The sequence below is a fragment of the Eutrigla gurnardus genome (assembly GCF_963514095.1).
Source record: "Eutrigla gurnardus genome assembly, chromosome: 19".
In the NCBI taxonomy this organism is placed as follows: Eukaryota; Metazoa; Chordata; class Actinopteri; order Perciformes; family Triglidae; genus Eutrigla; species Eutrigla gurnardus.
Genome location: NC_139930.1, coordinates 6,797,470 through 6,813,634, shown reverse-complemented (window position 1 = coordinate 6,813,634; position 16,165 = coordinate 6,797,470). Strand labels below are relative to the sequence as shown.

The window sequence follows — 16,165 nt, the reverse complement described above, 5'->3', positions numbered from 1 at the left end:
TTCTAATGCTCGCCCTTGGAAAAAAAAAATAAATAAAAATAATACCGATGCAGACCAACATTCATTTGTTGAGTTTTTGTCTATGTGTTAATATTTGCTCTCATATCAGCTGTGTATTGGTCTCCGTCTTCTTCTGAGGAAAACATTATTGGCCACTAATTTCTCGTCTATAAACCTGTATTTGTCTTTTTCTTCGATTTGTTTTTTTCCCGATCTATGAAGGAGGAGATCTCTTTTTCATGTTCTTCTTCCTGTGCTGGTTTGGCTCAGAATTGGGTTGAATCAGGACTTAACAGTATTTTTCCATATGAACGCAAAAGCCTAAGAAATATTCCTCAGAATGTCCTAAACTGCCTTTTTAAAACTTTTTGCAAAGTTGTCATATTTAAAGTGTGCAATTACCTGTGTCTCAGGAAAAAAAAGTAACTCCGCTAACTCCGAGCATTCATGCAATAAATTGTCTCTCTCTCTCTCTCCGTGGATACACATATATCATTCTGAAGTAAATCTCTCCTTGGCTTTGGTTCGGCTCACTGAGGCAGATCTCACCTACAGTTAAGAAAAGGCCGAAGCTAACAGGAGTGCAGTCGTGCGCAAACACATTGTGTGCTAAAGTTTCTCTGTGGGAGTCTTTCAGATGTTTGTGTGTGGTTTCCTTGAGACGGCTGAAAACCCCCTCAAGCTCTCTCTCAGCATTGATCACCAGGTTTTGTCTGTCCTTAACATCATCATTTCATCACGTTAATGAGCTAATTGTGTGAAAGTGTCATAATTAGCATACAAATTATTGAATTGTGGCCCAAAACATATTTTGTGAGGTCACAGTGACATTTTAACGATCAAATTGTAATCAGTTCATCCTTGAGTCCAAGTAGACGTTTGTGCCACATTTTTGATAAATTCCCTCCCGACATTCCTGAGATACTGCATTGTCGAGTGAGACAGCCGGATGGACCGTAAACATAATGCCTCCGGCCACAGCTGTTGTTGATGTGGAGGTACAAAAGCCAGAGTCCCTTGGTGTGTGTGTGTGTGTGTGTGTGTGTGTGTGTGTGTGTGTGTGTGTGTGTGTGTGTGTGTGTGTGTGTGTGTGTGTGTGTGTGTATGCTCTTGTTCCTCTACTTTTGTAAGAACCACTTTTTGAAAATGAAGACATCTTGGCTTGACCGTTTGTAGGGTTAGTTCTTGGCTTTAGGTTAAGCTTAGCACTAGATTCAGGGCAATTCATTATTAGTCAGTGAGGGTCCTCACAAGTACAGATGTACTAGAGTTAGTGTGTGTGTGTGTGTGTGTGTGTTTTACCTGTCATGTGAGGACATAGATCCGACACAATCACATTGTGGGGACCGACGTTTTTTTCAGACCAAATGGGGACGATTATGTGTCATTACATTTCAGGGTGAAGACTTGGTTTAAGGTTAAGTTAAGTCCCTTAAGTTAGGGAACGGGTCAGGGATAAGCAGGGAGTGGTTACGATACGTTTTAAGTCTATGTGATGTCCCTAAATGTCATGAAACATGTTTGTTAACACATTATCAGGAGAGTAGCCTGTCCACATATAGTTTAATTATAAGCTTGTTCCTTATTAGCAGACAATAGGTAGTCTGTGTTCCTTCAGCCCGATGGTCCATCAGATTGATAATAAAAATAAAGATTTTCCTAACCCCTAACCCTAACATTATTACTACTACATTACTTATTACTTCTACCTATTACTTATTATATACACTGCAGTGCCTGTTTAAACAGTAACAACATGTTACATGCATTAGGGAAGGGCCATCCCTGTGCCTTAGGAATTTAGGGCTTCACAGGTAAATATTCCCCATAAGAATGCAGTTCACAAGCAATCACAAGTAAAAAACTATATATATGTCGTCACTGTACATGCGTACATATTATTTAGAAGAACTCAACCTTTTACTTTTTTCTGAGTGTGTTGAGCCCTCTGGCTGGTCCATGTCATAGATTCATCTTCAGATTATGTGTCAACTGTTGTATTATCTATTAATTGTCTTCACTAAATTCAAACTTGTCACATACCCAACAACAGACATCCCTTAGTGAAATGTCTATTCGATTGGTGTCCATTGCATTATTACTCGGGGAAAATTGTCCGTGCAAAAGGATGAAGTAGGAGATCTACAAACACTTTAACTGACACTGAACATTCCTCAATGCAATTTTTGAAAGTGGTGCACACGCAACCTTGTGTTTTCTCTCTCACACCGGATTCACTCTCAAGATTACTCTGCAGCTGTGTATTGGAGTCAATGTATTGGAGTCCCAGGCATGCTGGGAAAATAAATTACCATTTATATACTGTTTAAACTGAATTGGCCAGAGGGTTTGCTGTAAACGCAGCAAAAACATGAGACACAATGATATAAATCCTGTAAATCCTGCAGATAATGAAGAGAATACTCCGTCTGTGTGATAACGTAACTGCAAAATGTTTATATTGTGACAAATGAGTGAATTATGCACTTTTTAATAGTGCTGTAAGCACCCATCCATGAACGCCATCATCGTAATTCACATTGAAATAGCCAATTATGTCACCAATCACAATAGAAACACCATGGTGACTTCAAACATGTTAATTTGAAGAATAATCCAGTCATTCATGATTTGTGATTTTCAGAATCACCTAACCTGATTATACAGCATTTCTTCTCTTTCACTAAAATCAAATAACACAAGACATTACCCAAGCAAACTGTTATTATTGGACCGCTTCTAATTGAAATGTTCATGAATTTATGGTCTGTATGAATTTATGGTCTGCCATTCAATGTATTTACATTCTGTATCCTCTCTCCATATGGAAGTATTCATTGTCTTGTCTTCAGAGTCCACCACTCCCATGCTGGATTTAAAAGTCCTTCACTTCCAGAAGCGATTCAAAGGAAACAATACAAGCCTTTTTTTTTGTGTTATCTCAATTGAAATCAGGCTCACAGCTCACTGTTGACTCTCTCTCCCACTGTGCCAGAGCTGCTTTAAGTTACTGCTAATGGAAAGCCACACCATTACAATCATCTGAGCCAAGAACATCAATCATGTGTTCTTCTCTTCTCAGAAAACCACAATTGTACAAGTACAAGCTTGAGATAGTACTTCCATTTAGTACCACTAATATTTCCTTCTACATTTCAGAGGAAGATACTTCTTATGAGTGACTAGGTTACTGGAAAAAACTTATTTTAATTGAGTAAAATGTTGAATGTCTTCTATGTTTGATCAGACTGTCACCCCAAGTTTCTCTCAAGTTTTTCCCTTACAGATCCTGTAACTGAGGCGTAGTTAGTGGTTTAATTGCTGAAAGTGTGACGCCCATAAATCCACTCCGAGTCCACTCTGCATCCTATTCATTCTCATCAAAGGAACTTCAAAAAGTGATGATGGATATCATCAAAACAAGTTTTTATGTCCACTCCCCTGTGGGAAGATTCTCACCAAACTCGGAGCACAAACATCAGAGGGCAGCCGGATGATTTTCCATCCCCATAATACAAATTGGTCGGACTTTAATAGTTGCTGCAAGCAGAAATGCAGGGATTTGTTGTCCAAAGGGCATGTTCATCTGATAATGATGAGCAATTAGAGGAGCACTGATGGTTTGAATGAAAGCTTGGCAATCGGCTCCACAGCCTCACAGTCATAATGGTGTTTCACATCCAACAGAATAAGAGGGCCAATACAAAGCTTCAAACATGTTGTTTTTTTCAAGTTGTTATTTTTTGGTCCTGAACCACTTATTCATAAGTCACACCATGCCGGTATGAAAACAAAAACACATTTTTTTTTTTTTTTTACTCCAACAGTAGAATTACAATTCCTGGAGCCATCATGTGAAGCCAAAATAATTTTGCTCATAGAATTACGTTGAGAAGATGTATAAAATCTGGATAATTTTACACTTTGGAAGTTACATATTTGGCTATTGAGATTTTCAACATCCTCCCTTCTCACTTGATTTATTATCTCAGTGAACATTGTAAACATGAGTTTATGTTCTATGTTCTATTTCTAGTTTCTTCTTCAATACAGCATGATGTTCATTTAATCAATTATGGTCCATTGAGGGTCAAATTGACCATAAAGCAGGGGATGCTTTAGGGCGGGGCTACCTGCTGATTGACGGGTTGCTACCACAACATCGCAACAGCGGCCTCGCTACCATGCTACGCAATTAAGATGACTTTAAAACTTGAATTATGAAGCTAACATTGTTAAGAGCTTCACACCAGAATCCAGATGGATCCGGATGCAGTGAGGTTGCTGCTTTGCTAGGTGTGTTTGTCAGATCCACCCGTCGCTTCTCCACAGTCCAAATATGGTCACTTCCTTCACTGAAAAACAATATTTTAAAAGCAAAAAACAAGATGGCGTCGGACAAAATGCAGAACACGAGGCAACCAAAGGGACAAACAAACCAGTGTGGCATGACGATGACTATGTCCTCTTCTCATTCAATGGTATCAACTCACTCATAATCAGAGGTGGGTAGTAACGCGCTACATTTACTCCGTTACATTTACTTGAGTAACTTTTTGGAAAAATTGTACTTCTATGAGTTTCAAAGTAGCATACTTTTACTTAAGTAAATTTGTGAAGAAGGAGCGGTACTTTTACTCCGTTACATTGGGCTGATTCTGCTCGCTACTTTTTTTTTTTTATCGATCCGTCTGCTGCATGGTCTGTTTTGTTTATGTGGGGACCAGAGCAATGATTTAAGGTCGGGACTTCCCAGAGGCTCTGTGACTATCACATGACTGCATCTCACCAATCAAATGTAGCCACTAGCGACGTCTAATTCCGTTTCACCAATCAGGCAGAGCCTAAGCCATCACATGACCGCACACACATTCCCCGCGGCAAACAGGCGGAAAAGAGCGCAGAAACAAAACGATGGAGACGGCATGCAATTCCGAAGAAGCCGAAGAGGAGGAGGCACAACACCCCTGGCCCCACATAAAAGAAATGTTCACACTCCAGGCAAAAAAAAAAAACAGCTACATTATGCGTTGCCATTTGTGTCTCCCGAAACAAGTGGAGTTATTTATTTATTATTGTTTATTATAAACTGTTTCAGTTGTCTAAGGGAATTCTCCGTGCATTATTTGACATTATTTGACCTGATTAATAAAGGAGGTTACTCGGCAGTTACTCTGTACTTGAGTAGTTTTTTCACCCATTACTTTTTACTCTTACTCAAGTAACACAGGGTGACAATACTTTTTACTTTTACTTGAGTCATATTATTCTAAAGTAACAGTACTCTTACTTGAGTACAATTTTTGGCTACTCTACCCACCTCTGCTCATAACTCAGTGGGGGCATTCATGTGAACAAGTGAGTGTTGTTTTATAGCAACATTTCAACAAATCCCTCCAGTGTATGTGTATTACACCTTTTTTAATGTATTCATGAAAGTTTTCTATCAGTAAACATCTTTATATTAAAAGTAAAAACAGTACAGTTCATATACTTCCTGTGAAAACTGTCGGGAGTCGAGACAGCTGGGGGATCAGTGGGAGGAAGTGGTGAAGTCTTATAGGATTAAAATACTAAATACTAAAATCCTAAAATGTTGCTATGATACAGTGTAGTCTGGCGTGTTGGGATATGCAACGCTTGTCTTCATTCAGTCAGGAATAGAAGTTACTCAACTGTCAAATAGATGTTGGAATTTCACTGTGGGCCACAGAGGATGTAATTATATACTGTATGAAGCAAAACTGACAAACTCATTTAAATTAAATGTATGGAGTTTAGCTCTGCATCTCAAAGTTTAACATATTAGTTTGGGACTAAGAGGTTATACGCAGGCAGAGGCAGAAGCACAATGTCTCGGATATAACCTTGCCCTTTGTCCATTTGTACAAGTGAGATGTTTGACGACTTACCGGCTTATGGGAACTGGAAATGTGGAAAGCCCCGGTGAATAATGAATGAAGCACCTTGACTGATGGCCATTAAAAACTTATAGCTGCACCCGTCTCCTCCATCAATTCCCCCGGATCAATAAACAAAACATTAAATATGACTTCTATGCACCGTATGAATAGTTTGAACTGCTAACAGTAAATAACGCTAAAGTGGAAAATTGAATGCACCATAAAACAACAGGGAATCCAGGTGTGTCTTAATCTTTATATTTAAAGTATTATGAGCCCAAGATGTCTTGTAAAAAAAGTTTTATTACATTTTTTCACCGAAATGGAAAAATTCCTCTTAATTAATCAGATGTTTATATATTAAAAATTTTAGAACAGAAAAAAGAAAGTGCCCCGTCATCACGCCACGAAGCCAAACCAGCACTCGAGCAGAATGACCAGTCGCTCCCATACACCAGGCTGAGGAACGCAGTCCTGGTGCATCGGAGCTAATTCAACCCGAGTCAACATCCCTTTGATATCGTGCATTAGCTAATGAGCTTCAGCTGCTGACTTCAGCTGCACAACAGTAACAGATCTTACATCGGACACTGACTCAGACGTCCTGCAGTGATAAATTAACCGACGGCATTTCTGGAGGTCTTGGATTTAATGACCCTGTCGACAAAATGACATCATAAAACGTGGAGAAAAAAAGGCATTGGTCAAAGCTAGGCACCTCTTCCAGGGACAAAGATGTATGAGGCCTAATTAAGACAAAAGCTCAAATTGAGATAAAAAAAAACCCATCAGTTACTAAAATAAGCTGAATTATAAACAGGCATTAGTTAGGAATCAGAACTGATTAAGAACCTGAACATTTGATTAAAAAATTAAACAAAAAGAAACAGTTCACAGTAATGCTTTGTGAATTGGCAGTAACCAGACGTGCTGGTTATTTCAACGTCTTGAAAATACAAAACATACAAAAAATAACGGAAAAGTTCCTCCAGCAGAGACTATGACAGACGTGGTGTAATGCACTTGGATGGATTTCACCAAATGGAGCAGATCTGCTTGCAAATTGATCATGAAGTAGCTCCAGACTTTGGGTGGCAGATCGGCTGAAGAGTCACAGATTCAGCTTCTGCAGTAAGACACTGAACACTCACCTGCTCACAATCGGAGTTTAATTGCTGCTGCTCGCAGGCTGTGGTGGGTGTGTAGCGAGTGTAAACAGCTTTCTGTATGTATTTAGTGAAGCTTTTTGACTGCTGCACCATGAACCACTTGCACGTCTGGCTTGGAGAGCTTGGCAGGTTTCTTCCACACAATAAGTTAGAAAACTAGGAATTAGAAGTTTAGACATTCAGAAACTGCTGTTCCTTCTCTGACCACTTACAACTAAAAAGCCTTCAACCTCATGAGGTGGCCTACAATCTTATCACTGTAAAAAAAAACAAAAAAACATCCTCAATGTGATCCAGATGCTCAAGAGCTCAATCAGTCCAAGATTTGATGTCCTCGAGTCCCTCTGGCTGGAAAGGAGGTGGTCAGTAACGCAAAACGTAGCCCTCAAAAGAGTTACAATCAGCGGCAACCTCACACGACATGTTTGTGGGGATCCTTATGCTAGACACAGATGGCAATGTTTTTTTTTTTTGTGAAGGATCCATATAAAAACCTTAGGGTGACACCGCCATGTCTGTTTTCTCTGTGGCACAGTGAGCTCTGGTGGGCTTCCTTGGTAAAGCAGCAGCGCCGTCGCTACCTGGATGCATCGGGGATAAGTCTTTTAAACCAGCGGCCCACGGCCACATCGACTCTCAGCACTAACGTCACCCCGATCAGCAGAGACACGCTGCTCACCAGGAACCCTGAGGCCTCGAACATTAACCTGGAGGGAGGAAACGGAGGACTGTAATGGTGCGTGGGAGACACAAAAGCTTAAAGAATTCACTTTCTATATCCAATTTAAAGTCTATTCTATTTCAAACTATAAAATGTTCTGAAATTCAAATTCTGTCATCTCCAACGGGCTGTGCATCAATACTGGCTGTAGAATATACAGCATTTTGTCACATGATAGTTTGAAGCTCAGGAGCACTGGCCAAGCTGCAGTATTTGACGCGTTGGCGTGAAAATGTGTTGCTACGTCTTACAGTAGTCGTCTACCTTCATGCATTCAGTGTAAATGGTCGGCAGCTTCGTGTTTTTACCGTTACTGAGTTTGTGTGAGCTGGGAAATCCTTTCAGGTACTTACTTGGGTGCGAAAACCTTCCACACCATTAGGTGTCTCCTGAGGATAGCGGCTGCACAGACGGAGGCAAAGACCTGTGAAGACATGCACGGATACCGACTCGTATCATGACATGAAGATACACAACTGAACAAAAGAAATATGATACAATAAAAATTGAACAAAAACAGACGAGTGTGGACGTACCTGTGCTCCGAGAATAAAGAGGTAGCGTGTTGTGAGTTGCAGAAGAGCAGCGCTGAACTGCTGGGGGTGTTCTCTCAGTCTCATCTCCATCACAGCGTCCTCTCCCTCTTCCCCGCAAGCTCGTCCTCTGCTCCCACGCACCTCACACACCAGAGGCCAGAACAGCAGCAGGGGACAGGCCACTGGAGACGACAGACGTGGACACAGATACAAATCAGGCTCAGTGTTATCTCTAGCTTGCTCTGTGTTTTATATTGCCCCTGCATAATATCTACTTTGAGTGTTTTATTCTTGTGTTATTAGAACGGTTATCAGAACTGCATACAATATCTTTTAGAACATTGTATGCATCTCTTTTTTTCATATTATTGTATATTCTTATCTTTGTTTATAATGTAGCTTGTCTTTGCAGATTGCAAAAGGTGCTTTTTTTGTTCAACTCACTAAATCCCAGATGTATTGCTGCTCCTCTGTTTATAACTACCTGCAAACAAGATGTGTGAAGCGAAAGTGTTGAGGGTGACCAGCGAGGCGGGCAGTATGGTGCCTGTGTGCCCATCAGGGAATCCCACGAAGGCAGCGCCCCACTGGATGGAGGGGAAGGTGGGAAGGTGACCTGTGGCATGGAAGAACTGGGTGGCGGCCAGAGACCACAGCACTATCGGAGTCCAGGGCACATTAAAGCCACCTGAGGGAAACAATGAGGAGGTCGGTGAGTGAAATTTTTTTTAAAAATGAGATCATGTCATGAGGGAGAAATAAAGCACACGTGTGATCTCACCAGACTCTGTTCCATCTGTGCTACTGAGGGTCGTGGAGGAAGCGTGGATGTGCAACAGAGCCCCCATTTCAAACAGCAGCAGGAGGAACGACAGAGCCATGGCCTCCGGGTGCAGCAGCAGCAGGCCAATTCCCAGCAGGCCACACAACAGCAGCAAAGGGGCAGAATAGACCGTTCCCAGTCCGTAGGCCTCGACAGCGGGCCTGCTGTCCACCTCGCTGCCCCCGCTCAGCTCTCCGTCGTCCAGGGAACGCCGCATGCGCTGGTAGATCTGGGGGATGAGATGATGCAGCTCGGCTTGGGGGCTGATGCCGGTGCTCGCTCGGTAGCTGGGAGGGGGCAGCGACGGAGCTCTGGCTGAAGCTGCAGCCCTGGCCTTCACAAACACGGTGAGGGGGTCGAGCCAGATCAGAAACAGCCCGAGTCCCAGGAGACAGAAGGCGGCCCTGGGGAGGGCCAGCTGGGCCAGGCTGATCAGCTCGGCTAGATTCCTAAAGCTGTCTTCTGGGGTGGCACTAACAGCCCAGTAGAGCGCCAGGCACAGGGACAGCAGCAGGAGGATCCAGCGGGCCGTGAACGCTGTCCCACTTGTGGAGTTGAGGTTACCATAGTGGCGGAGGCAGCGTCTCAGCAGATACGTCCACAAGCCCAGGGAGAAGACGGAGAGGACGTAGTGGAGATTCCTTAGCCGGCTGTCCTGCAACCTGGAGAGAGGAGAAAGGAACGGGGACGGCTGGCAGGAGCCCTGTTCTTCCCGACAGGCGTGGAAGGAGAGGGAGAGGTAGAGGCTAACAACGAGAAGTCCTAAGCAGGCTAGCAGGGTGCTGCTTTCTTTCCTCACAGTCGAAGGGGGCACGGCTGGGGGAGGTAGGATCCCTGCAGCCTTCAGCGGGTCGTGGTTCGGGGGTAGGAGGAGGCCATCCCAGTTGAGATGGATGGGAATATAGAGAGCCAGAGAGAACACGAGGAAGGTGACGGTCCGGCCTTCAGCGATGACGTAGCTATCTGAGAGCAGGGAGGCACAGCGGAGGAGTGGCACCAGGAGCGGGGGTGCGAGGAGGCGATGCAGGGTCAGCCAGCTAGCACAGCTCGGAGCTTTAGATCTGTTCTTTTCCACGGTGATGATGCTGGATCGACGAGCTCTCCACAGAAAGAGGAGCTCAGAGCTGAGGGCGGCGGCTGCCAGGCACCATGCCACCTCCACGTAGCCCTGCGTGCGCAGCTGACCGGCAGCCACACAAACCCCCGCCATCAGTGCCGCGACAACGGGCGCCTTCAGTCCCGGACCGTTCCCCCTGATCAGCACGAGGGACAGCTCGGACACGATGAAACACGTCAGGCAGGCAAACGCCAGGATGGCTAAACCTGCCGCCATCTTCAGCGGGTTGAACCGAGCCCAGGTCGCTCGGCAGGTGTCTCTGACAGAGGTGAGGTAGGCCTGCAGGGAGGCGGCCAGCTGTGGGGAGGGCGACCGACCCTCTCTGACCGTGGCGAGGTACTCGGAGGAGAGGCGGGAGAATTCCCCCTTCAGCTGAGAGAGGCTCTCCGGCGAGATGTCTTTGGCCATGCCAGAGTAAGTCTCCAGGAAGCGGTTTACCTTAAAAAAAACACAGAATGGTCACATGAGGTGAAACCAATCACACGACAATTACCAAGTGTTTAACACAGGGATGTGAAATGAGCACACTACCTGTTTTGCATTGATCCACAGCGCCTCCAGCTGGCTGAGGCCTCCAACTGCATCTTCTCTCTGCCCATGAGGAGGGAACACGGGCAAGAGGACCTGCCCCACGCTGCTGTACGGGATGGGGACTCCCAGCAGCAGGGCCAGGGTGGGCACCAGGTCTGTCTGGGGCACCACCTCCGGCTCACTCTGCAGACATGAGGAAATAAAAGATGAACGCTCCGTCCATCTGTGAGTTAAAGGGAAGATAACTGGTAGAGAGCTATGAGGCTCGGTGGTCACTTTCACCTACCATCGAATGGACTTGAATGTCTCGTCAGATTCGTGGCATTTTTTTACTTTTTACTTTTATTTCAGCAGTTCTTCATTTTAAAGTGAAATAATAAATAACCCAACTGCTCTTACAAATGGAGTTGAATTCATAAGCAATAAAAATACCCTTTTTCAAATCCCTGCATTCAGGAATTTTGCCACTACAGCCTCTCTCAGTCTGGTGTGACAAAGAAGCCCACGATGGCTAATGTTCTCCAAATATCTCCCTTTTCCTTGTAGTAGTTGTATTTTCTGATTTCCCACTATCTCTGATTGCACTGCAACGTTGGGAATTATCGTTGAAGTTCACTTTTCCAGTGTGAGATCCACTTTTATCCCCGAGGAGACAAGACCACCTGCCTGCATCAAATTAGAGAATTTGAGGGAAGCTGCACAGCCAGCCATGAAAAGACATCATATTCATATTCATAATATTGCAATCACTTGTGATTTGGTAATAATCGTGATGTAAATGGCACATTTGCTGATTGGAATAAAAAGGCATTAAAACCCCACACAAATGGATAGAAGCTGATAGTAGCTCGTCTGTGGAGCAAATCGCTTGTTTTCGTCTGTTTGACAGCGTTTCATGTTCTTTGAAAAGGTCCAGGAGCCAAAGGTTTCTTCCTGACAATTATTGTATAAAATATAATGAGCCTGTAAACTTCTGCGTCTGAAACAGTGCTCACCTCTCACACATTTCATTTCCATCTAGTTTCCTAATTAGTGGAATGTGACATTTAGCAGAGACAGAAGAGGAAATCAGCTAAATCAGTCTAACTGAGCTGAGACACTGGCCCCATTAGCACATACTTTATTATTATTATTCTATTATTACTAGTGATGTCCAAATGAAGCTTCGTGAAGCATTTTCTTTATTTTCTGAGCCCAATAGATGGCGCTCTCTGTTCAACAAAGGGTTGAAAGCAATGGAAATATATCGGCCTTCAACCCTTTGTTGAACAGAGAGCGCCATCTATTGGGCTCAGAAAATAAAGAAAATGCTTCACGAAGCTTCATTTGGACATCACTAATTATTACCATAATCATTACATCCTAATCATGTCTTTATTAAGACTTTGCAGACCCGGGGGCCGCTCCGTAAAGTGAGCTAAGAGAAGTGGGGCTCCAGAACCTGACTTGAATGAGCCTAACAAATAAACAAAGAGCTGCTCAGTTTTGACAACAAACACGTTTAGTGGAAAATGCTAATTTTCTGTGTTGGTTGACAAACTCCAGCTAGTTTACCGATCGCATCTAACTAACCCTATAACTTCCTGTAAATTCTTTGAAGGCTGCTGGAAACTGCAGTTTTCAGTCTCCGCCTCCTGCTGCCGACACCTGATCTCGATCTCATGACTATCTGCTTTTTTGATTCTGTTTAGATTGTTTGCCGTCTCTACCAAAAGGCAGCTTCAACTTGATAAATCTGGGGTATTTATATTAATTTACTTATTGTATGAAGCCTAAGCATGTTAACTTATCATGTTTCATTGTTTAATTTATTTACTGTACTATTTATTAAAGCAGAGTTTAAATTATTTGACTGGCAGTGGTTAATAATGTCAAACTATATGATGGCTCTCCTGTGAGTCAGGAACTCTGGTTAAGACTGGACCAGGTTCGTTTCCTAGCATATGTTGCCATAGTAACTGAGCTTAAACTATGTTGAATTTGCTTCATGAAAACTTTGTCATGCTTATTTGGTAAAATCCTTAACACATGTTTATATTTATTGATTTGATAGAAGCTCATAAGAATAATTTAAACTTGTCTTAACGTTACATTACATTTAGATTCACGTGTATGCATTTGGGAAAGGCTTTCGTCCAAATGTCCAAGGTAGGTTTATTTTAAATATGTCGGTGTGAAATGAATGCAAATTAGACAAAAGAGATCTTTAACATTTTGTCTTCTTCCTCAAACTACACAAAAGCCTGTCTTCATTTTGATTAGTTGGCTCATCTAATCGACCTCTTTACCACAAAATAAAATGTTCTTGCATGTCCTTCCTTTCATCATTATGTTAAAACACAGAGACTCTACCCACCTGGGACGGCGGTCCAGGAAACAGAGGGGAGGGGCTGTAGAGGAAGATGGCAGCGTCGGTCTCCTTCTGACTTTCGCCGCCGTGATCTCCAGTGTCCGTCATCCCGTGATCTCCCATCACCACCAACAGGGTGTCGTTGTGCAGACGGTCAATCACAGACCTGCAGCAAGAGAAGGGGTTAATGAAGGGTCCTGCAATGAAAACTCATGAGGATTTGCTGCGGAACAAGCTCGCGGTCTGACCTGATGACTCCGTCCATCTGGGTGAGCTTGTCGGCCATGGCCGGGTGGTCGGGACCAAACCTGTGGCCGCAGTGATCCACTCCCAGGAAATGAGCCACCAGGACGTCCCAGTCGTCCCCCACCACTGTCAAAACCAACAACAAGTGAGAGCGCTGAGAGAGGCGAAAGCACAGACAAGAGAACAGTACAGAAGTGACTACGTACTCGTTGTGTAGAGGTGCCGCAGGATGCCGTTGTCCACCGTGTGCAGGTCCTTCACGTTGAAGGACGGGAAGGGCAGAGAGCGGTGGAACTTCTTCGGAAAAAGATTCTCCCAAGTGTCGTCGCCCATGAAGACCACGCGTTTGCCTGTGAGGAGCCGGGCCATCAGTTTACATTACTACATTATTATTACACGTGTATATGTCCAACACGTTTACCTTTGATTTTAAACACTGTTCTGTTAGTTCACTGTTTTTTTTTTCTTTTTTTAATCAGGCTCTATTTTTCCACACACTGGCAGTTAAAGGGATAGTTCGGAATTTAGGACATAAGACCTATTTCACAAGTGAGCCGGTGTGTTCGAGATGTCTGGAGACGTTTTCAAGAAATTTCATTCAGTTCTTCTCGTTGCCGAGTTCGCTTATGCTATGGCTAGCGCAAGTCAATGGTTCTTAGCTAGACAGGCATTAAAAACAGTCTTGCCCACTCCACAGTGCACCCGAGGCAAATCAATTAAAACACTATACTGTCGATGTACATATCTGTGTTGATAGAATAATATTTGAAACAAAACTAACCTTGCATCGCATGAATCATCTATTTTTTGAGGAACAAGTTTCTCAGCAGCAGCGGAACTTTACTTTGCTCCGTCGGACTCAAAACTCTAAGACGCGCTGCTTGGAATCCAGCCGGTAAATACACACCTGAACACCGCCGATTTGTCGGCACTTATGCCCCCAAGGCTGACTGAAAAGCCCTTGGAGCTCATACAAACACCAGGTAGCCCACGGCCATGCGAAGCCACAATTACGCACCACGAACCCGGACCTCTGCTCCGTCCGTAGACCCGTAAACCCTCGGACGCGTTGCGGGGATTCCCTCCGGTAAATAGACACATGAACACCGACGAATAGTCTTCTAAAGTTTCAGTATATTCTCCAAAAGTGTCCATTTCTGCGAGATTGAAGAAACTAGCACTGCAGGCTACTCTGCGTCTGTAGCAATGACAGCAGGTAAACAAACTATTATAGAACCGGTAACTTATAAGTGCTAGGTGATATCACTCCACCGCTGCCATAGCCTACTAGGAAGTATGACACGCTGCTGCTGCTGCTGAGACATAAATCCTTAAAAAAGCAAGGTTGGTTTTATTTCAATCATTCTATCAACACAGATATGTACATCGATAGTCTGCCGTTACAATGGATTTGCCTCGGGTGCACTGTGGAGTGGGCAAGACTGTTTTTAATGCCATGCTAGCTAAGAACCATTGACTTGCGCTAGCCATAGCATAAGCGAACTCGGCAACTAGAAGAACTGAATGAAATTTCTTACAAACGTCTCCAGACATCTCGAACACACCGGCTCACTTGGAAAATAGGTCTTATGTCCAAAATTCTGAACTATCCCTTTAATGTAAAACCCAAAACACACTATATAGTACAGGTACAGTACAGGAGGAGCCCTTTAATTTGAAAGTCACTGCTTCACCTCAGCTACCTGCAAAAGACTGAAACCGTAACACACATCTTGTTTGTTCTGCTCTGCGATAAGCCACCTTGTATGTACATTGTCCTCTTCACATGTAAGTACGTAAGTAAGTGTCCAACTACTCACCCACTTGTCCAAACTGGTGGATGAGGTTGTCCTCCAGGATGGCACTGGATGCAAAGTTGTTACCTACATCCACAAAGGTGGGCAAGGAGCCAGTGGTGAAGCCCTTGATCCTCTGCATGGTGGTCGTGGGCGGGTCGGCGCGGAAGGGGTACAGGCGGCTATGGGAAGGCATGGATGAGACCGTCTCCTCCAGAACCGGCAGCTTGTTCTCGTAGGGTCGTGGGTCCGTGTTGTTGGGGTCGAACCAGGCGAAGTCGATCTTGAGGGCGTCGATGATGAGGAGGACGGCCCTGCGGAAACGCGGCTGGACGCGGCAGAAGTCCGCCGGCTCCTCTCCGGGCTGCAGCACGTCCCCGCAGGTGCTGGTCCTGTTCACCTCCAGCCTCACCAGCAGGAAGCCGCCGACGAACAAGTAGATGCCCACGAAGTACACCGCGCACACCCACAGGAGCAGGGACAGCACCGGGAGACTCTTCATCCTGCACACAAAAATGATATCTAGGCACACTAGTCACACAAGGTACAAGTCAAAGGCACCGCTGTCTGTGGGCAACACCTGCTATGCTAATGCCGGTGAGTTCACGTGGAAATTAACAGAAAGCCTCAAGTTCTGCTTAAACCAAAATACACGGCTCGCGGTGCTGAGACGTGACAGGTAACATTAACGAGCTAACGTAAAGCGCAGGGGACGGGTAACCCTCGCAACTTAACGCGGTTAGCCGCGGCTAGCTTGTCTCGCTCTTGTCACTGACCTTGTAGCAGTCGGGTCTTTCGTCCTCTCTCGGCCGGAGGGCGGACGGGAATGCGCGTGCCAACAACACGGGGGGGCAGGTGTCTCAGGTAAACAGAGAACGGCGCGACACCGCCCTCACCTTCATATGGACTCCGGTGCAGCGAGATTAGATGGCTGTGACAGCTAGGAACTCCAGCGTGTATGCAACCCGGCGGA

The 16,165-nt window shown here is 44.5% G+C and overlaps 1 protein-coding gene across 1 annotated transcript; it reads right to left on the bottom strand.

Annotated features, from left to right (window-relative positions):
• Window positions 1-6,192: 6,192 nt before the first annotated feature.
• Window positions 6,193-16,130, bottom strand: pigo (phosphatidylinositol glycan anchor biosynthesis, class O). The gene is made up of 11 exons (XM_084035722.1): window positions 15,969-16,130; window positions 15,217-15,695; window positions 13,603-13,746; window positions 13,399-13,522; window positions 13,157-13,316; window positions 10,801-10,983; window positions 9,111-10,707; window positions 8,814-9,017; window positions 8,330-8,511; window positions 8,147-8,217; window positions 6,193-7,779 (listed from the first exon to the last, which is right to left on the bottom strand). Exons 2-11 carry the CDS (start codon window positions 15,692-15,694, stop codon window positions 7,650-7,652), a joined length of 3,273 nt encoding a protein of 1,090 aa, XP_083891848.1. The 5' UTR covers window position 15,695; window positions 15,969-16,130; the 3' UTR covers window positions 6,193-7,649.
• Window positions 16,131-16,165: the final 35 nt, after the last annotated feature.